The sequence below is a fragment of the Carcharhinus amblyrhynchos genome, chromosome 17 (genome assembly GCF_965287045.1).
Source record: "Carcharhinus amblyrhynchos chromosome 17, sCarAmb.v2.hapA, whole genome shotgun sequence".
Classification (NCBI taxonomy): Eukaryota; Metazoa; Chordata; class Chondrichthyes; order Carcharhiniformes; family Carcharhinidae; genus Carcharhinus; species Carcharhinus amblyrhynchos.
In genome coordinates, this window is record NC_137340.1 from 2,040,069 (window position 1) to 2,061,741 (window position 21,673).

The 21,673-nt window shown below is 43.0% G+C and overlaps 1 protein-coding gene across 2 annotated transcripts in view; it reads right to left on the minus strand.

Annotated features, from left to right (window-relative positions):
* Positions 1 to 12,155, minus strand: part of slc25a16 (solute carrier family 25 member 16) — a 48,365-nt gene extending 36,210 nt beyond the window's left edge. The window contains exons 1-3 of one of the 2 annotated variants that reach the window (XM_080205382.1): positions 12,079 to 12,155; positions 9,010 to 9,147; positions 393 to 485 (exon numbers count right to left, since the gene is read on the minus strand). In XM_080205382.1, the coding sequence (XP_080061508.1) occupies positions 393 to 485; positions 9,010 to 9,106 (190 nt within the window). In that variant the 5' untranslated portion in view covers positions 9,107 to 9,147; positions 12,079 to 12,155. Of the gene's footprint in view, positions 1 to 392; positions 486 to 9,009; positions 9,148 to 12,078 lie in introns of those variants that run through there. The other variant, XM_080205383.1, reaches the window with a different exon arrangement.
* Positions 12,156 to 21,673: the final 9,518 nt, after the last annotated feature.

Below are 21,673 nucleotides of genomic sequence, written 5' to 3' on the forward strand. Positions count from 1 at the left end.
GTTCAGTCTGTTTACATTGTCCCTTCCATGGCAAATATACATTTCTATCCTGCCTGCTCTATACATGAACACGTGATCCTGATATGACTAGGTACTCTATCAACATGGAAATGTGTGAACATTCAGCAGTGGTTAGGAGTTGCTCCTCTTCTGGTTGGTCCTTTTCTTATGGAGAAAAACACCCAGCTGTTTATTTCCCCATTCTAGACAGAGGTTGTGCCTTAACCATTTGGATCAACCAGTAAGAGAGTATTGTATTAAATACTTGTTCAATGGTAAATCTGAAATGAGACATTTTAAAACTGACATCTTCCCTGTCTCTTTGAACACCAACGTGCTCACAAATTCAAGTAAAAGTTACAGCTGACTGATAGATTTCTGTTAATAATTACCAAGGTGTTTATAATGATGATTGTGAGCCTGGAGTAAAATTTTCACTCTGTCCAAGGGTGCAATTGTCGACTTTGCACAACATCCTGCAACACCTGCACAAAAAAAAACTTATATTAAGCTTCAGCAGTAACAAAACAGTAATTTCCACAAACATTTGCATGTAATAACCTGCACCAAAAATACAAGTAAATTCCTCTGGCTCAGATCTTCAGGTCGTCATTGGTCTCTGGTGTAGTCCTGGAGGATTGGAGGATAGCGAATGTTGTCCCATTGTTTAAGAAGGGGAACAGAGACTTTGCCGGGAATTATAGACCGGTGAGTCTTACTTCTGTTGTGGGCAAGGTTTTAGAAAAAATTATTAGGGATAGGATTTATAGTTATTTAGAGTGTAATGAATTGATTAGAAATAGTCAGCATGGTTTTGTAGCGGGTAGGTCGTGCCTTACTAACCTTATTGAGTTTTTTGAGAAGGTGACCAAAGAGGTGGATGGGGGTAAGGCAGTTGACGTGGTATACATGGATTTTAGTAAGGCGTTCGATAAGGTTCACCATGGTAGGCTTCTGCAGAAAATGCAGATGTATGGGATTGTGGGTAATCTAGGAAGTTGGATCAGGAATTGGCTATCAGATAGGAGACAGAGGGTGGTGGTGGATGGTAAATATTCATCATGGAGTGCAGTTACGAGTGGTGTGCCTCAGGGATCTGTTTTGGGGCCACTGTTGTTTGTAATTTTTATTAATGATCTGGATGAGGGTATAGTTGGGTGGATTAGTAAATTTGCTGATGACACCAAAGTTGGAGGTGTGGTAGATTGTGAGGAAGGGTGTCATAGTCTGCAGGGAGACTTAGATAGGTTGCAGAGCTGGGCCGAGAGGTGGCGGATGGAATTTAATGCGGAGAAGTGTGAGGTAATTCACTTTGGTAGGAGCAACAGATGTGTCGAGTATAGGGCTAACGGGAGGACTTTGAATAGTGTGGATGAACAGAGGGATCTAGGTGTGTGTGTACATAGATCCCTGAAAGTTGGGAATCAAGTAGATAAGGTTGTCAAGAAGGCGTACGGTGTCTTGGCGTTTATTGGTAGGGGGATTGAATTTAGGAGTCGCAGTGTAATGTTGCAACTGTACACTACTCTAGTGCGGCCGCACTTGGAGTACTGTGTGCAGTTCTGGTCCCCGCATTACAAGAAGGATGTGGAGGCGTTGGAGAGGGTGCAGAGGAGGTTTACTAGGATGTTGCCTGGTATGGTGGGGAGGTCCTATGAGGAGAGACTGAGGGATCTAGGGTTGTTTTCGTTGGGAAGAAGGCGGCTAAGAGGGGATCTTATTGAAACATATAAGATGATTAGGGGTTTAGATAGGGTGGATAGTGATAGCCTTTTTCCTCGGATGGAGAAAGCTAGCACGAGGGGGCATGACTTTAAATTAAGGGGGGGTAGCTACAGGACGGATGTCAGGGGTAGGTTCTTTACCCAGCGGGTGGTGAGGGATTGGAATGCCCTGCCTGCTGCAGTTGTAGATGCGTCTAGTTTGGGGGCGTTTAAGAGATCTCTGGATAGGTTTATGGACGAAAAGGGATTGGTATAGGCTAGTGGGTCATTGTTTTTGTAACTGGTCGGCGCAACATCGTGGGCCGAAGGGCCTGTTCTGCGCTGTAATGTTCTATGTTCTATGTTCTATGTTCTAAATTTGATGTCAGCTCTAATCCAGTAAAGTGCAATTGCCCAAGACAGAACATAAGAAACAGAGACAGGAATAGACCATTCAATTCAGCTCTTTGCTCTATCCTTCAACAGGATTGTGGCTCATCTCCCACCTCAACTCCATCATAGTATCCCCAATATCCCTCAATCCCCTTAGTAAGCAAAGATCTACTCATCTGTGTCTCAAATATATTTAAAGACTGAGCATGGATGGAGAATTATAAAGATTTAAAACCTTTGAGAGAAGAAATTTCTCATCTCAGACTGTTCTCCAGATTCTTCAACCAGGGGAAGTATTCTCACAGCATCTACCCTTTCAAGCTCCTTAAGAATTGTATATATTTCATATCAGCTCATTGCTCATTCTTCTAAATTCTCAGGACTATAAGACAAGCCTATTCAATATGTCCTCATTGGAGAAGCCCCTCCTTGCAGCAATCGGTCCAGTGAACTTTCAGTGCTCTCCCACCAAGACAACTACATCCTCCGGAGTTAAGAGGCCAAAACTGTACGCAGTAGTCCAGGTGTGGCCTCATTTAGGCTCCATGTAATTGAAGTAAGACTTCTTCACTCTATTTCTCTACTGGCTTTGTATCTATATGCTAATTTAGTAACTTCAAAAGCAACTGGGGACAACCATGGGACGGCACGATGGCACAGTGGTTAGCCCTGCTGCTTACAGCTCCAGGGACCCGAGTTCAATTCCCGGCTTGGGTCACTGTCTGTGTGGAGTTTGCACATTCTCCCTGTATCTGTGTAGGCTTCCTCTGGGTGCTCCGGCTTCCCCCCACTGTCCAAAGATGTGCGGGTTAGGTGGACTGGCCGTGCTAAATTGCCTCTTAGTGTTAGGTGGACTAGCAGGGTGAATGCATGGGGTTATGGGGAAAGGGCCTGGGTTGGATTGTGATCAGTGCAGACTCGATGGGTCAAATGGCCGCCTTTTGCACTTTAGGGTTCTCTGATTCTAACTCACTGTGGCTTCAAGTAATAACTGATTTATTAACAACAACACAAAGACAAGGATCTGACAACTGTAATACACATCAGCTCTCTTCTCCTCTCTGGATCCAATTGAGGTTTCTCTGACCCAGGACATGCACCTTCACTCCCAATTGGCAGACTTCCCGCACAGCCTCTCTCTTGGGTCCGGCCCGATCATCTGGCCCTCTAGGATTGTCCCCTTAAAGGGGCCACATTAGCACAGTTAACTTTCTGATTTATATACAATGACCACCACATTCCACTGAATACCAACAATTTCCTGTTCCTCACCATTCAAAAAGTATTCGCTTTTCTATTTTCCTTCCAAAATTCAAATTGCCCACATTATGTTCTCTCTGCCATATAATAAACTCATTTAGTTTATTTCTTCACCACTTTCTTGTGTCCTCACATCTTTTCTCACCTAACTTTACATTGTCAGAAAGCTTGGATAGAGGACACTCTGTCCTTGGCTTCATTGTTACTGACTGTAAGTAGTTGAGGCCCAAATACAAATGGCAATTGCCCAACGGTCGCAGCCCATCATCCTGAAAATGATCCCTTTATCCCCATTGTGTTCTCTTTCTTTAATTAATCCTCAGTTCACGTTAATATATTACTCCCACAAGCCCTAACTTTACGTAAAACTCCGTGTGGCACTTAACTGAATACTTTCCAGAAATCCTTCCATGGCCTTGCCCCCTGCCTATCTCTTCAATCTCCTCCAGCCCTAAAATGCTCCAAAAAATCTGTGTTCCTTTAATTCTGGCTTCTTCAGCATCCCCAATTTTCTTTGCTCCATCATTGGGTAAAAATCCTGGAATTCTCTCACTCATTGCATCGTGGGTGTACCAACACCTTAGGGACTGCAGTGGTTAAAGGAGGCAACTCAACAATATCAACAGTAATTAAGGACAGGCAATAAATGTTGGCCAAGCCAGCAATGCCCATATCGCATAAATGAACTTGTATTTCTTCAGTTGCCTTGCCTAAGCTCTGAAATTCCCTTCCTAAGCCACTTTGCCTCTCCACCTTGCCTTCCTGCTTTAAGACACTCCTTAAAACCAATCATTTGGATTATGCTTTTGGTTATCAGACCTACTTTCTCTCTGTGGTTCAGTTTATTCTTTGTGAAACACTGTGGAATATTTCATTAGGTTAAAGCTGCTATGTTAAAATGCTGGTGTTAATATCTGGCTGTAACTGGATAGTTAGGATTGGAACCAGATAAAGGCAGTAACAGTGGAGAGATGTCGGAGAGGGTGATGTGGCCAACCACATCAATTGTTGCAAAGCGGTTGAGAAAGCTCCACAGTCACAGTGGAGGTTATGTCACTGAGTAAAGCCATATTAGTACCACAGCAGAGTTTCATATTTACAGCAGCAGGTAAGGCGAGCACGGATTAAGAAGAGAGGAAGGATAAGGATGGAACAATAGTTTGCAAGAACAGTGTGATCAAGTGTCGGCTTTGGGGAAAGATGGGGTGATGACATAAAATTTGAAGAGGAAGTGGTCAATATCCGAAGAGGGGGAGACCATTCATCAGCCAACATGAGGGGCAAGAGAGCAAGTTGAATGGTCAGCAATTTAGTGATGCGAGTCAAGGGGCATGAAGTGTGTTAATAGAAACAGAAAATAGGGGCAGGGAGGCTATTTGGCCCTTCAAGCCGGCTCCACCATTCATTATGATCATGGCTGATCATCCAACTCAATAGCCTGATCATACCTTCCCCCATATCCTTTGATCCCCTTCGTTCCAAGACCTATGTCTAACTGTTTCTTGAAAACATACCTCAACTGTGAATTCCACAAGCTGACTACTCTCCAGGTGAGGAAGATTCTCCTCATCTGTCCTAAACAGTCTACCCTGTATCCTCAGACTGTGACCCCTAGTTCTGAACTCCCCCACCATCGGGAACATCGTTCTTGCATCTACCCTGTCTAGTCCTGTTAGAATTTTATAGGTTTCTATGCAATACCCCCTCATACTTCTGAAATCCAGCGAATACAACTCAATCTCTCCTCATATGTCAGTCCTGCAAACCCAGGAATCAGTCTGCTAAACTGTCTCTGCACTGCTTGCTGAGGAAGTAAGAACAGCCTTCCTTAGATCAGGAGACCAAAACTGCACATAGTATTCATAGTATGGCCTCATTAACGGTTTAAATCTCAAAAGGCATAAGGGGAGATAGGGGAGAAACTACAGAAAGATGCACATTCAGGGCTACGTGAATCAATGCCTGTTGGTCTGGAAGAAGCATGTGTTTAACTATTTTATCCCAGGGTCTCAATCGTAGTGACAAAGAATTTTATAAACTCCTCATACTAGTTTTTGCAAGTGAAGATGCCAAGAGTCAGGGGGAGCTTTTTAAGATTTGGGTTAGAGTTTAGTTTATTCATTCGTGTCATAAGTAGGCTTACATTAACACTGCTATGAAGTTACTGTGAAAATCCCCTAGCGCCACACTCCAACATCTGTTCGGATACACCGAGGAAGAATTTAGCATGGCCAATGCACCTAACTGGCATGTCTTTCGGACTGTGGGAGGCAACCGGAGCACCTGGAGGAAACCCACGGAGACACGGGGACAATGTGGAGACTCTGCAGAGACAGTGGCCTAAGTTGGGAATTGAACCCAGGTTCCCTGACGCTGAGAGGCAGCAGTGCTAACGACTATGCCAACATGCCGCCCACTTATTGTGGAAGAAAAGAGAGCTGGGAGCTATCTTTATTTCCAGGGTGACTCAGGAATGGTTAGCAGGTTTGACAGAGGAGTGCAGGCTCTAATCTTGCTTGACATGCTCAGTTGGGACAATAAATGTTTAAGTCTGCATCCCTTGGATTTTTGTTTCTAAAAGCTTCCGTGACATTGAGGTTAAACTAATCGTCTGGCAATTGCTGGGTTTTTCCCTTTTTTGAACAATTTGCAATTCTCCAAGTTTCTGACAAACCTCCTGTATCTAATGAAGACCGGAAGATTTTGGCCAGTGATTGGTATGGGGGAGGGTGCGCATTAGCTATGAGAGGTTGGAGAAACTTGGTTTGTTCTCACTGGAGTGACAGAGTTTGAGGGGAGACCTGATAGCAGTCTACAAGATTATGACAGGCGTGGAGAGAGTGGATAGTCAGAAGCGTTTTCCCAGTGTGGAAGAGTCAGTTACTAGGGGGCATAGGTTTAAGGTGCAGGGGGCAAGATCTAAAGGAGGTGTACGAGGCAGATTTTTTAGAGAGTAGTGGGTGCCTGGAACTCGTTGCCGGGGAGGTAGTGAAAGCGGATACAGTAGTAACTTTTTAGGGGTGTCTTGACAAGTACATTAATAGGATGGGACTAGAGGGAAATGGTCCCCAGAAGGGTAGGAGTTTTAGTTAAGTCGGGCAGCATGGTCTTTGCAGGCTTAGAAGGCTGAAGGATCTGCTCCTGTGCTGTAATTTTCTTTGCTCTTTATTTGTTCTTTGACTCAATTTCCAACTTTGGGATCCTGAAGTTGGATCACTCCATTTGACTAACATTAGAACAGCATACTTTCAAGGTTACAGCTTCATGAAGTGCATGTACTATTCTAATGTAACAATGTGGTCAGCCGTGCACACAGAAAACTAATGTGGACATTCCATTACTCAATTTGGCGCCCAGGTTGTTTGTGCTCATGACATTTCACAATGAAACTATAATTCAGCAGCAACCTTTAAAATGCTAGCTGCTTCAGGAAATATCCGCTTGTCCAGTTAGCGTGTTTGCCAAATAACAGCAACTTAAATCAAAATTTAATTTATAACAGGGTATCTTTCCTCTTCTGCATATCACACATAGGACTGAGAAATATTTATTTCTTGGGAAATATTCTAAATGGCTCATACACATTTGATTTTACTCTTGCACTTTCCCCCACTTCTCGTAAACAGCAGTGTGTTTTCCAGCTGGCTGTGTCCAGTGGGGACACAGGGCGTGGAAAATCTAGGCATCAAAGTTCCTGCTGAATATGAATCCTGGAGCAATTTATTCTATGACGATAGTTTTAGAAAATGCAAATGTCTGTCTGTACCAGTAACAGGACAGTTGACCCTTTCCGAGACTAATTATACACAATGGCTCACCCAGCTCAGCCGTGGTTCAGCTGGGAACACACTCCCCTGAGTTACAACATTCAAGCTCCACATCACGGACTGGAGCAGAAAAATCCATGTCAACACTCCAGGGCAGTACTGAGAGGGTGCTGCTATATCAAAGACACTGTCTTTCAGATGAGAAGTTAAATCTGTTCTCAGTTAGACATAAACACGTGGCCTATTTAATATAACTAGTAGGCTAGATATAATTTGCTATAATGCCTTTGGAAAGCTTTCAATTACAACACAAAATTAGGTCAGATGGATTGGGGCTAATAAATCATCATCCCAGTTTGCGAGGTTGGAAAGGAAGCTATGAGGAAATGAAGATAGGTTGCAAAGGGATAGAAACAGTGAACAGGCAAGAAAATAACAATTGCACAAAATAAGATCCAATGGGGTTTAAATAATTCATTAGCTTGGATAGAGGGCAGGGAGAAAGCAAAGCCAGGATTAAAAGATTTTTTCAAGTTGGCAAGGTGTAACTAGTGAGGTGCCACAGGGTTCTGCTCACGCTCAGCACCTCCCAACCCATGCCCCACCCCACCCAGCCCCTGCCCACGCCCAGCTCCCGCCTCTCTCTGGCCCCACCTGGCCTCCGCCCCTCCCCAGCCCCCCCACGCCCAGTTGCCACCCGTGCCCAGCCCCTGCACCTCCCTGGCTGTGCCCACACCCCAGCTCTGCCCCAGCTCCTGCCCTACCCCTCCCCCTGCACCGCACCCCGCCCTACCCTGCACCCCACCCCTCCCCCACTCTAGGCAATGGATCAGAAAAAATAAAGCAATGCTGAGATTGTTGGAACACCAAGCACAAATAAATTAAGGTGTCCCCATGCTAAACGAATTAATGCCCTTTGTCTCAGGAAGTTTGAAATACAAAGACAAGGAAGTATTGATATTGTTATATAAAGCTCTGGATTGATTTCATCTGGAGGACTACATTCCATTTTGGTGCCACACTTCCAAAAGTAAATACTGACCATGCGTTATACCAGGGCTCAAATTACAAAGACAGGTTGCATAAACCAAGTTTGTATTATTTTGGGTAAAGATTTAGAATGTTAATAGGTTATCTAAGCCAGTTATTTGTTCTATTGAATCCCTTTGTCATTTCAAATAGGGAAAACTATTTTCTTTGGATGAGTCCAAAACACGGGAGCATAATCTTAAAATTAAAGCTAGGCTGAGGAAGGAAACTGAGATGTATTTATTCAAATACAAGAAATCTGGAACTCTCTCCCAGGGGTAGATGCCAAGGGGCAATGGGAGTTTAGGTGATCAAGATTTTTGTTAGGTTAGGGATATGGAGCAAGAGGAGTAAATGGAGTTAAGGTCCAGCCAGCTTGAGAGACTAAATGGTTTATTCCTGTATTTTTAATTTGCTGAGAATATCAGCCATGGTTCGGCTATTAGTATTTTTACCTCAGCGTCAGGAGGTTGGGGTTTAAACCTCATACCAAGGACTTGAGTGCCGCAAGCCAGACTGATACCCCAGCATAGCAGTACAAGGGAGTGCTGCACTGTCAGAGGTGTCAGCTTTCAGATTACACATTAAACTGAGGCCCATCTGCTCTCAAGATCATCCCATGACACTACTTCAAAGAAGAGCAGAGCAGGTAACCCCTGTCTCCTGGTCTCAACATCATAAAAACAGATTTATAACACTGTTGTTGGTGGAAGATGCTTTGTGCGAAATGGTTACCAGATTTCCTACGCTACAAATGACTACACTTCATTAGCTGTGAAATCTTTGGACAATTGTGAAAGGTGCTTTATAAATTCACATATTCCTTTTGCTAAATCAATTATTTTGAATACGGTTACCTCCTGCCACTAAGGATCGCAGCCAAAAGAAGTCTCGATGAGTCGGGGTACCCACACCAGATTTGGCACCGCTAGGAATGGATGCTTCTGTTGTCATGACGACCAGGGCTTTTAAAGTTGTTTGATCCTCATGCAAAACTACAAAAGAAATTAGCCAAGTTAATTGAGCACAGGATACCAATCAAAAACCAGTCACTTTACCTCTTTTCAAATGTAATCTCTTTAAATGTTCATAGATTTGGTGGGGTATTAAAAGGGTCAAGAAGATGGGGTAATAATGGCTGTGCTGAATGAGCAAGGTAGTGAAATTGGTCTGAGATGGATAGAAAAGCATGCAGAAAGTGAAGAGAATGGAATTTAACAAGCTGAGATCATAAAAGATTCTGCAGAATGAACAAAATGGAATTGGGTTTGGTGGGTTCATAAAGGGCACAGATAGAGCAGAATAGAATTAGAGTGTTTGATATTCTAAAGCATATGAAGAATGATAAGAGTGAGTTTGGATCAGGTACTTCAGGAATTGTGTGGAGAAAGATTGGCAATGGGTGGTGGGGAGGGTCGCTGCTGGGAGTGATAATAAAAAGTTTAAGTTGAAATGTATGATAAGACCACCTTAGTTTGCAAATGTTGTTGAGAGTGAGGAGAACAGCAGGTATGGACTTGATTGTTTACACAATTAGGAGCATTGAGAGAGAGCAAAATGTTACTGAGAGAGATATTAACATGCACAAGGAATGAACAGCAGAGTGGGATTGAGTGGACAGGATACTAAAGGGTAAACAGGAGACTGGGATTGGAGAGGGTGAGACAGAATAAAGATTAAATAAATTGGACATTAACAGGAAGATTGGAATAGGATAAGGAGATGTGATTTGGCAGCACATAGTGGCTTTGGGTCCAACTGGTCTGTGCTGTTTTCCTTTATTCAAGGCTTTGTTTCAGATTCAAAGGAGCTTCCTCTGACTTTACTTGATCTATTCCTATCAGTATATCCTTCTATTCCTCTCTCCCTTATCTGCTTCCCCTAAAATGCATCTTTTCTATTTAGACAGCTGCCCACTTTAACAGTAATTTCCATATTCTCACTTCTCTAATTAAAGTTTTGTCTGAATTGCTAATTGAGTTTATTACTGATCATCTTCTATTTACGGCCCTGAGTTTTAGACTCTTCATAAGAGGAAATATTTTCTTTGCACATACTCTATCAGAACACTTTATAATATTAAATACATTTGTCAAGTTCCTTTAAACTTGTCTCTTCTGGGGAATAAAGGGTCCCAGCCTGTTCAGTCTTTCCTGCTTGCTATCACCTCAGTCCTTCTGCTTTCTTTGCCCCTTCTCCAGCTTCCCTAGATTCTTTTTTATTCAGGGAATGTGAGCATCACACACGAGCAACATTTATTGCCCATCATTAATTGCCCTGGAGAAGGTGGTGGTCAGCTGTCTTCTTGAATTGCTGTAGCCTATGTGTGTAGATACACCCACATTGGGAGTTGAGGAGAAGAGGAGGAGGAAGAGAAGAATCAGTGATAAATTTCTAAGTCAGGGTGGTTTATGGCTTAGAGGGAATTTCATGTGGTGGTGTTCCCATACATCTGCTTCCCTTATCCTTCTAGATGGTAGTGGTTGTGAGTTGGAATGTGTTGTCTAAGGAGCCTTGGCAGTACACACAGGTGCAAGCGTTCATCAGTGTGGACAGTGTGTATGTTTTCGGAAGGGGTACTTATCAAAGTGGGTTGCCTTTTCCTGGATAATGTTTAGCTTCTTGAGTGTTGTTCCACGCATGTGGAGAGTATTCCATCATCACTCCTGACCTATGCTTCGTAAATGATGATTTGGAGAGGCTGGAGTTGGACTACGGTGGACACAGTAAGAAGTCTCACAACACCGGGCTGAAGTACAACAGGATAAAGGAGCAGTGCTCCAAAATCTTGTGATTCCAAATAATTCCTGTTAAACTTTAACCTGGTGTTGAGAGATTTTTTATTATAGATGATGGACTGTCTTTGAGGAATCAGGATGTGAGTCATTGCCTGGCACTTGTAGCATGAATATTACTTGCCACTTGTCAGTCCAAGCCTGGATATCGTCCAGGTCTTGTGGCATTTGGACTTGGCCTGTGTCAGTATCTGAGGAGAAGTGAATGGTATTGAACATTGTGCAATCACCAACAAACATCCCCACTTTTGACCTTATGATGGAAGGAAGATCATTGATTAAGCAGCTGAAGATGTTTAGGCTTAACAGCTGAAAAAGAAAGACACCTATTTATATAGCATGTTCCAAACACTGGGCATCTCAAAGCACAGCTTGATGTGCAGTAAAGTAGATCAAAGGCTAGAATTTTAAATTAAATAAGGGCAATGATGTGGGTATGAAAGTTGAGCTTAGTGGTGAGCTGGCATACTTAATAAGAGAACAGATCAAGAGAAGCAGTGGCAGATATTTAAAGGATACTTTCAAATAGTCAATAAGTATATCTTGCAGCCAGATCTCCGTAATGTCTATCACATCATATTTATTTACTTCAAGGTATGCTATCAGTTTACTTTATGCATTTTTCGCACATTAAGATGCAGTATCTTTAGTCTTTTTCTATCTTTGTAATATCTAGTCTTGATTCTTTTTATGCTCTTGGGTTTGTTTTTCCCTCTGTCCCTTCCTGTTTTTCTGACCCTCATTTTACTGTTTTTTCCCTCGTCTCTACACCATCTCTTCCCATATTGGATCCTTCTGCCCTCAACATTCAGAAGTGGTGAATGATACTGAACATTGTTAACCACGCACAATATTCCAAGTGTGGTCTAACGAGGGAGAATTTAACACCCCTCTGCTTTTGAATTCAATCTGTAGAAATTAACCCCCTACCCCATTTCCGACATCCCTCCTAACGGCTAAACTCCCCTTTCCCCGGGGTCTCTCCCCCCCGGTCTCCCTCACCCCCTCTCACATTCCCGGGTATGTCCCCCCCCCCCCGGGGTATATCTCTCTGTCTCACCCTCTCTCTGGGTGTGCCTCAATGTCTCTCCCTCTTTCTCTCTCACTCACTCTCTCCGGACTCTCACTCACCCGCTGCCTCCGCTCCATCCGGGTCCTGGAGTCCAGTGAGTGGTCAGTGCCGCCACAGCGCCCCCTCAGTGCGGGAGGAGATATTGTCACTCTGTGCGGGAGCAAAGTTCCTGCATCATCTATACCCACCCTATGGAATCTATACTTCATCTTATTATCCTATAATCTATACCTCATCCTATAATATATACCTCATCCTATTATCCTATAATCTATACCTTATCCTATTATCCTATACCTCATCCTATTATCCTATAACCTATACCTTATCCTATTATCCTATAGCTTATACCTCATCCTATTATCCTATAACCTATACCTTATCCTATTATCCTATAGCTTATACCTCATCCTATTATCCTATAACCTATACCTTATCCTATTATCCTATAATCTATACCTCATCCTATTATCCCATAGCCTATACCTCATCCTATTATCCTATAGCCTATACCTCATCCTATTATCCTATAGCCTATACCTCATCCTATTATCCTATAACCTATACCTTATCCTATTATCCTATAATCTATACCTTATCCTATACCTCATCCTATTATCCTATAACCTATACCTTATCGTATTATCCTATAATCTATACCTTATCCTATAATCTGTACCTCATTCTATTATTATATAATGTACACCTCATCCTATTATATAATCTATACCTCATCCTATTATTATATAATCTATACCTCATCTTATTATCCTATAATCTATACATCCTACAATCTATACCTCATCCTATTATCCTATAACCTATACCTCATCCTATTATCCTATAACCTATACCTCATCCTATTATCCTATAATCTATACCTTATCCTATTATCCTATAACCTATACATCATCCTATAATCTATAACTTATCCTATAATCTATACCTCATCCTATTATTATATAATGTATACCATCCTATTATCCTATAATCTATACCTCATCCTATTATATAATCTATACCTCATCTTATTATCCTATAATCTATACCTTATCCTATAATCTATACCTTATCCAATTATTCTATAACCTATACCTCATCCTATTATCCTATAATCTACACTTTATCCTATAATCTATATCTCATCCTATTATCCTATAATCTATACCTCATCACACATACTGCATCTTATATGTCACTGATCCACAATTACATTTATAATTAAATGAGAACTTGTACATAATTTATATTAATAAGACAGACTACATATAATAATCTACTTGTAGTTTATTGTGGATAAACTCATTTAAATACATATGAAATATGTTACATTACATCCATAATTAAATATAAAATCCAATTTACTTCAGACATGTATGTATTAGACATAAGACATATTTGAAATGTTTGAGAGTTTGTTTATAATCTGTGGTGTATTTTTAATTAAATATCCTGATATTTCCATATAACCTATCCATAATGACATACATATGAAAGATAGAGTCATGGCATAATCTACAGCACAGTTATTTAACAAGAACATGCAGTCTTTCCACAGAGCAATCCAGTAAGTCCCATTACCCTACTCAATACCCATAACCCTGCAACTTTATTTCCTTTGTGATTTCAGATTTAATCTATACATAATAATATAAAGTTTAAAAGTTTATTTATTAGTGTCACATTAACACTACAATGAAGTTACTGTGGAAATACCCCAGTCACCACACTCAAGCACCTGTTCAGGTACACTAGGAGAAGTTAGCATTGCCAAAGCAGCATGTCTTTCAGACTGAGGGGAAACCCACACAGACACAGGGAGAATGTGCAGTCTCCACATAGCCTGTGACCCCAGCTGGGAATTGAACCTGATGCTGTGAGGCAGCAGTGCTAGCCACTGTGCCACCTATATGTGAAATATAAGAAAGTTTATATATTCCATTCATGATGAGGTATGTAAACAAATGACATATATGCAAAATATGTAAGATTATCTATAATCTAGTTATCATGGTATCTATATGAAAGTCCTAGCTTCCTAACTCACAGACCACAGGATAGGCACCAACACCTCCTCCACGATCATCCTCAACACCGGTGCCCCACAAGGCTGTGTTCTCAGCCCCCTACTATACTCCTTATACACCAATGACTCTGTGGCTAAATTCCCCTCCAATTCGATTTTCAAGTTTGCTGATGACACCACCATAGTGGGTCAGATCTCAAACAATGACGAGGCAGAATACACGAATGAGATAGAGAATCTGGTGAATTGGTGCGGCAACAATAATCTCTCCCTCAATGTCAACAAAACAAAGGAAATTGTCATCGACTTCAGGAAGTGTAAAGAAGAACATACCTCTGTCTACATCAACAGGGATGAAATAGAAAGGGTCGAGAGCGTAAAGTTTTTAGGTGTCCAGAACCTGTTCTGGTCCCCCCATGCTGACATTATAGTTAAGAAAGCCCACCAATGCCTCTACTTTCTCAGAAGACTAAGGAAATTTGGCATGTCAGCCATGACTCTCACCAACTTTTACAGATGCACCATAGAAAGCATTTTTTCTGGTTGTATCACATCTTGATATGGGCTCCTGCTCTGCCAAGACAACAAGGAACTACAAAAGGTTGTGAATGTAGCCCAATCCATCACGCAAACCAGCCTCCCATCCATTGACTCTGTCTACACTTCCCGCTGCCTCATTAAAGCAGCCAGCATAATTAAGGACCCCATGCACCTCGGACATTCTCTCTTCCACTTTTTTCCTTCGGGAAAAAGATACAAAAGTCTGAGATCATGTAACAACTGACTCAAGAACAGCTTCTTCCCTGCTGCTGTTGGACTTTTGAATGGACTTACCTTGCATTAAGTTGATTTTTCTCTACACCCGAGCTATGACTGTAGCTACATTCTGCACTCTCTCGTTTCCTTCTCTATGAATGGTATGTTTTGTCTGTGTAGCGTGCAAGAAACAATACTTTTCACTGTATGTTAGTACACGTGACAATAATAAATCAAATCAAAATATACCGAAGCTTATGTGTAATTTATTATGATAACATATATGAAATGTACTGGAGTTTATAGATAATCTATCAGTAATGACTAATATGTCACATATAGGACAGTTTCAATTTTGTTGGAGACTGTAAAATCTAAAAACAAATTAAACTTTATAGTTACTAACTGAAAAGACCATGCAACAATATTTCATGCTTTAAAGGTTAAATTTTTTTATTGACATCAGAAAATGAACGAGCAATTTAATGTTCTATCTCATTAGCACTGAGACTTTGAACCAAATTTCAAACAAAACACTTTTCATTCTACTTCTAATTTAACTGAGAATTTCTTTTCAGTTTCTTGAGTATTCATTCAAATCTCCTGGAACCAAATCATGTGTGATCAGGTCACAAGAGATTCTTGTGAGTCTTCTCCTTTCCCTGTTATCTTCTGAAGAGATAGGTTTCTTGAGGATTACTGGCATCAAGCTAGGTGAATCCTCCAGCCCTACCCGAACAGCTCACAAATTTGAATTTCCCCAGCCTGAGCATGAACCTCGCTCATATCCATGTGTAGTGTCTCCAAATCAGAAACATGCCTGATTCCTGGCTGCTAGCAGATCCTCTCTATCTTTTTTGAGCTGCTCTGGCAAGGACTAACCAAGATGTGGAAATGCCAGCGTTGGATTGGGGTAAACACAGTAAGAAGTCTCATTCACATCCTGCCTATAGCGAGATGACCAGAACTACACATAATACTCCAGCTGTGGCCTAACTAACGTTCTGTACAGCTCCAACATTACCTCCTTGCTCTTATACTCTATGCCACAACCAAAACAGGCCTTCATCCGTTGACCACAACCTGCATACCATTGTGTCACTGCTCAAAGAGACCTTTCTCTGCCAAATCTAAGTCCAAGATCGGCATGCACATCAGATATTGTTAAAAATGCATCATTTTAAGTTTACTATGTTTTAGAAATGTAACTTTTGTTTTATAAGATAGTATTCTGGTTTGGGATTTGAAAGCTGGGATGGATGAAAGAAAGCAAATGAGATAGGCCTGGAGATACAGATCAAAGACACGCCCTAATTTGCTAATTGGATGATGGTGAGAGGTATTCACCCCTCAGATTATTTTAGCTACTCTAAATACGTCTTGAGGAGATGGGTTCCCGGCTTGGGAGAACATTTGAAATTAAGTTGTAAAACGGGAGGGGATAGGTATAAATTATTCATGTAGTTTTTAGAATCAGAGAATCCCTCCAGCGCAGAAAGAAGCCATTCAGCCCATTTAGTCTAGACTGACTCTCCAAAAAAAGCATCCCACCCAGGATCTCCCCTCCACCCTATCCTGCACATTTACCACGGCTAATCCACGTAACCTACGCATCTTGGAACACTAACGCAATTTACAATGGCCAATCCACATAACCTGCACATCTTTGGACTGTTGGAGGAAACCAGAACTCCAAACAAACCCATGGGGAGAATGGCAAATTCCACACAGTCATCCAGGCCGGAATCAAACCCAGGCCCTTGGCACTGTGAGGCAGCAGCGCTAACCACTGTGTCACCATGCCACCCTGCACTACAGTTAGCACCACTCCCTCACAGTGCCAAGGGCCTGGGTTTGATTCCGGCCTGGATGACTGTGTGGAATTTGCCATTCTCCCCATGGGTTTGTTTGGAGTTCTGGTTTCCTCCAACAGTCCAAAGATGTGCAGGTTATGTGGATTGGCCATTGTAAATTGCCCCTTAGTGTTCCAAGATGCGTAGGTTACGTGGATTAGCCATGGTAAATGTGCGGGATAGGGTGGAGGGGAGATCCTGGGTGGGATGCTTTTTTTGGAGAGTCAGTCTAGACTAAATGGGCTGAATGGCTTCTTTCTGCGCTGGAGGGATTCTCTGATTCTAAAAACTACATGAATAATTTATACCTATCCCCTCCCGTTTTACAACTTAATTTCAAATGTTCTCCCAAGCCGGGAACCCATCTCAAGACGTATTTAGAGTAGCTAAAACAATACCTCTCACCATCATCCCATTAACAAATTAGGGCATGTCTTTGATCTGTATCTCCAGGCCTATCTCATTCGCTTTCTTTCATCCATCCCAGCTTTCAAATCCCAAACCAGAATACTATCTTATAAAACAAAAGTTACATTTCTAAAACATAGTAAACTTAAAATGATGTATTTTTAACAATATCTGATGTGCATGCCAGTCTTGGACTTAGATTTGGCAGAGAAAGGTCTCTTTGAGCAGTGACAAAATGGTATGTAGGTTGTGGTCAACGGATGAAGGCCTGTTTTGGTCGTGGCATAGAGTATAAGAGCAAGGAGGTAATGTTGGAGCTGTACAGAACGTTAGTTCGGCCACAGCTGGAGGATTGTGTGTAGTTCTGGTCATCTCACTATAGGAAGGATGTGAATGCACTAGAGGAGGTACAGAGGAGATTCACCAGGAAGTGGCCTGGGATGGAGCATTTCATCTATCAAGAGAAACGGGATAGACTTGGATTGTTTACCTTAGAGCAGAGAAGGCTGAGCGGGGGACACAATTGAGGTGTATAAGATTAATGAGGGGTATGGACAGGGTGAATAGGCTGTTCCTCTTGGTTCTGGGATCAATCACAAGGGGACATGATTTTCATATAAGGAGCAGGAAATTCATAGGGAATTTGAGAAACAAAAATCACTCAGATGTCGGGAATCTGGAATGCACTGCCTGGGAAGGTGGTGGAGGCTGGAAACTTCACAAACGTATTTGGATGAGCACTTGAAACATCATAACATTCAGGACAAGTGCTGAAAAATGGGATTAGCGTGACTTTAGTGGTAGTTATTGTCGGTGCAGACTCAATGGGCCTTTTCTGAGCTGTGTATGGTGGTAGTTGAAGAATGTTAGAGTATTGGATGGTCAACCTGAACAGTAAGTTTGTATATATCCTCAAGAAGGGTGGAGTCAGCTCAGCAAATGGCACGGGGTCATCAACCTTGAAGAATTCAAAGAGGAGGACAGGTATATCCACATGAACAATGGCGGGGTCAGGTGTATAGAGGGAGGCTGGTCAGTGACAAGAAGAATGGGAATTGTGAGGCAGTGTGTGTATTACACAGTGACTAGGGAGAAACATGTGAGGAATGGTAGCACAGTGGTTAGCACTGCTGCTTCACAACTCCAGGGACCTGGGTTCGATTCCCAGCTCGGGTCACTGTCTGTGTGGAGTTTGCACATTCTCCTCGTGTCTGCGTGGGTTTCCTCCGGGTGCTCCGGTTTCCTCCCACAGTCCAAAGATGTGCGGGTTAGGGTGATTGGCTGTGCTAAAAAAAAATTGCCCCTTAGTGTATAGGGATGTGTAGGTTAGAGGGATTGTGGGTAAATGTGTAGGGATAGGGGGATGGGGCCTGGGTGGGATTGTGGTCAGTGCAGACTCAATGGGCCGAAGGGCCTCTTTCTGCATGGTAGCGTTCTATGTTCTAGAACATGATGGGTGATAGTGGGAGGTTGAAAGAACCTCCCACCTACAAAAGTGAGGGGCACCATGTTGACAATCATCACTGAATTCTTCATTTGGGAAAACAAGCTTGAAAAAAATTGATTAGGGAGGTTCTCAAAGCAAGTGGGAGGAGCTCAGCACAACAATTTCTGGCTGATTGAAGGGACATTCATTCCCTGCTCAAATCATGAACAACACACTTCAACTGAGAGCTAGACTCAGGTCTAATGCACAACGAATGCACTTTGTTCCTTTAACAAAGGTGTGCTTCAGATGAGAATCCATTAGGTTTTGATGCTGCAGTGGTCTTAATGACCTGTGGAAAGATAAGTGGGCTCAAACAAAAGGTACAGCAACTACACAGAAGCTAAATGGACCCTATAACTCTCAATGTTCCCATTGCACTATTACCTGATAGAGACATTGAGGAAGTTGTTGTATCCTCAGATGAGGAGGATGTGGAAGGGGATGAGTAATCAGATAAGCTACAGGAGGACACCATTGTGCAGGCAAAGGTGCCCATGACAAGCTCAGAGCAATTCTGGGAGGAATAAGGTGAGGGCTAATCTTCACAAGCAAAGCTCTCTTCAGCTGTCAATGCAGGGGATGTGACACTACCCTCAGCATGAATATTTGAGGAAAGGTCAGAAACTTCACAACGGTCATTACCATTACTCACCTTCTACCCTAACAATGTGGTCAGTCTTGAAAGACACACTAGCCTTGGCAATATGTGGCCACTGTGAAACGTGGACAAGCACTCCATCGGTACAGACCCTGAAGCAACTGCACCACCACGTCAGTTGGCATGCCAGGTTTCAAGTGGCTGAAAAGGTAATTCAAATATTAATGCACTCGTGTCAGTATGACATCAGCTTAGTAAGGCAGCCTGAACATGCATAACATTCAGTCTTAAGAGGGAGCAGCATCCAAAGAACTCCATCTCTCCCATGTCCAGATGTCATGGATGCATAATGCAGAGACATCATCCTGTTACTGAACCCAATAGCCCTTCGCATATCAGGACACAGTGACCTGTAACTCTAGATCACACATCCAAAGCTGCAAAGTTTGTTTGCATTATCCTCACAGAGAATGCTTCAACAGAACAATAGTTTGATTAGTTACAAACGCTCATGACACGACAACCTTTAGAAGCCTGACAAGTTCCTGTCCTGTATGACCTTTGCGTTGGAGGGGAAACATGGCCCAGTCAGTATTGGCACAGAGCCAATGACAACATGCTCCCTCCCTTTAACCCCGAAGAAGTCATCCACTCAAAATGTTAACTAGGGTTCGCTCTTCACAGATGCTGCCAGACCTTACGGAGTTTTTCCAGCATTTTCTGAATTTATTTCAGCATTTGCAATTTAATCCAAAATTGGTTCAGTGGCAGGAAGCAAAAGGTGGTGGTTGATGGGTGCTTTTGAAAGCAGAAAGCTGTTTCCATTCCCATAGACCTCAATACTGGTTTCTTTATCAATGATTTAGAATTAAATGTTAAAATGAATTAAATGATTAAAGAATTAAACTGAGGGGCATGACATGATGTTGAAGTGTTTTTTCATCACCTGAACGAATGTTCTGGGGATCCAGGTTCAAATCCCACCACGATAGATGGTGGAATTTAAATTCAATAAAAATACCTGGAATTAAGAATCTACTGACGACCAGGAAACCATTATCCCTTGTCAGAAAAACCCATCAGGTTCATGCACATCCTTTAGGGAAGGAGATCTGCCACTCTCACGTGGTCTGGCCTACATGAGAGCCCCAGCCACAGCAATGTGATCGACTCTCAACTGTCCTTAGGCAAATCAGAATGGGCCAGCCAGCAACACCATGTTCCACAAATGAATTTTAAGAACATAAGAAATAGGAGCAGGAGTAGGCCATCTAGCCCTTCGAGCCTGCCCCGCCATTCAATAAGATCATGGCTGATCTGTCGTGGCTCAGTTCCACATTCCCGCCCTCTCCCCATAACCCTTAATCCCCTCGCTTATCAAAAACCCATCAACCCGCGTCTTAAAAATATTCAGCGAGGCAGCCTCCACCACTTCAACGGGCAGAGAATTCCAGAGATTCACCACCCTTTGAGTGAAGAAGTTCCTCCTCAACTCCGTTCTAAACCGCCTCCCCTTTATCTTGAGGCTGTGCCCCCTAGTCCTACTGTCCTTTCTGAGCGGGAAGAGTCTCTCCACCTCTATCCTATCCATCCCATTCATCATCATAAAATATTGAAGGAGACATTTCAAATTGTTCTGACAGGAAAGTGCAATGACAGTCACATTCTCTAGAGATCAAAATGAGGTGTTTTAACACAATAAGAACATTAGGAATACTTCAATACTCTCATTACAGAGAGGACAGCAATGGGAAACATTAGTTCTGTTGCACTCTGAGCTGTTTTGACAGAGTTGTATTTCCATGGTTAGCAGCCCCTCAGTGTACTTGGGCTGAGGGACCTTACACACTGGCACATCCCCACACCCCAAACACCCTCCCTCAACTGACAGGAGACATTCTCGCCATTGCTGGGCCAACCTGAGGTGGATCCCCCAGTGATCTTATTGAATCGCCCGCTCCTATTGGTTCCTTTTTACGAATTGCACGCTAATAGGCTCCCCGATTGGTAGCCAACTGGCCAATCACAGCACCCATTTCAATTCCACCGGCCAACGTGCGCCAGCTGCTCGCTGATTGGTGAAGGCGCAGGGAACGGGATCGCTGATTGGTGAAAAATGCCCCGCCACGGGATCTCTGATTGGTGGAGCTCTGCGGCCCGTTGGTTGGTGGAGGCGCAGGGTGTGGGATCGCTGATTGGTGGAGCTCTTGAGCCCGCTGATTGGTGAAGGCGCAGGGCGCGAAATCGCTGACTGGTGGAGCTCTGCAGCTCGTTGATTGGTGAAGACGCAGGACGCGGGACCGCTGATTGGTGGAGCTCTGCAGCTCGCTGATTGGTGAAGGCGCAGGGCGCGGGATCGCTGATTGGTGAAGCTCAGCTGCTCGCCGACTGGTGAAGACGCAGGGCGCGGGATCGCTGATTGGTGGAGCTCTGCTGCTCGCTGACTGGTGAAGGCGCGGGGCGCGGGATCGCTGATTGGTTGGCCAATGGAGTCCGCTGATTGGTGGAGGCGCGCGGGCGTGGG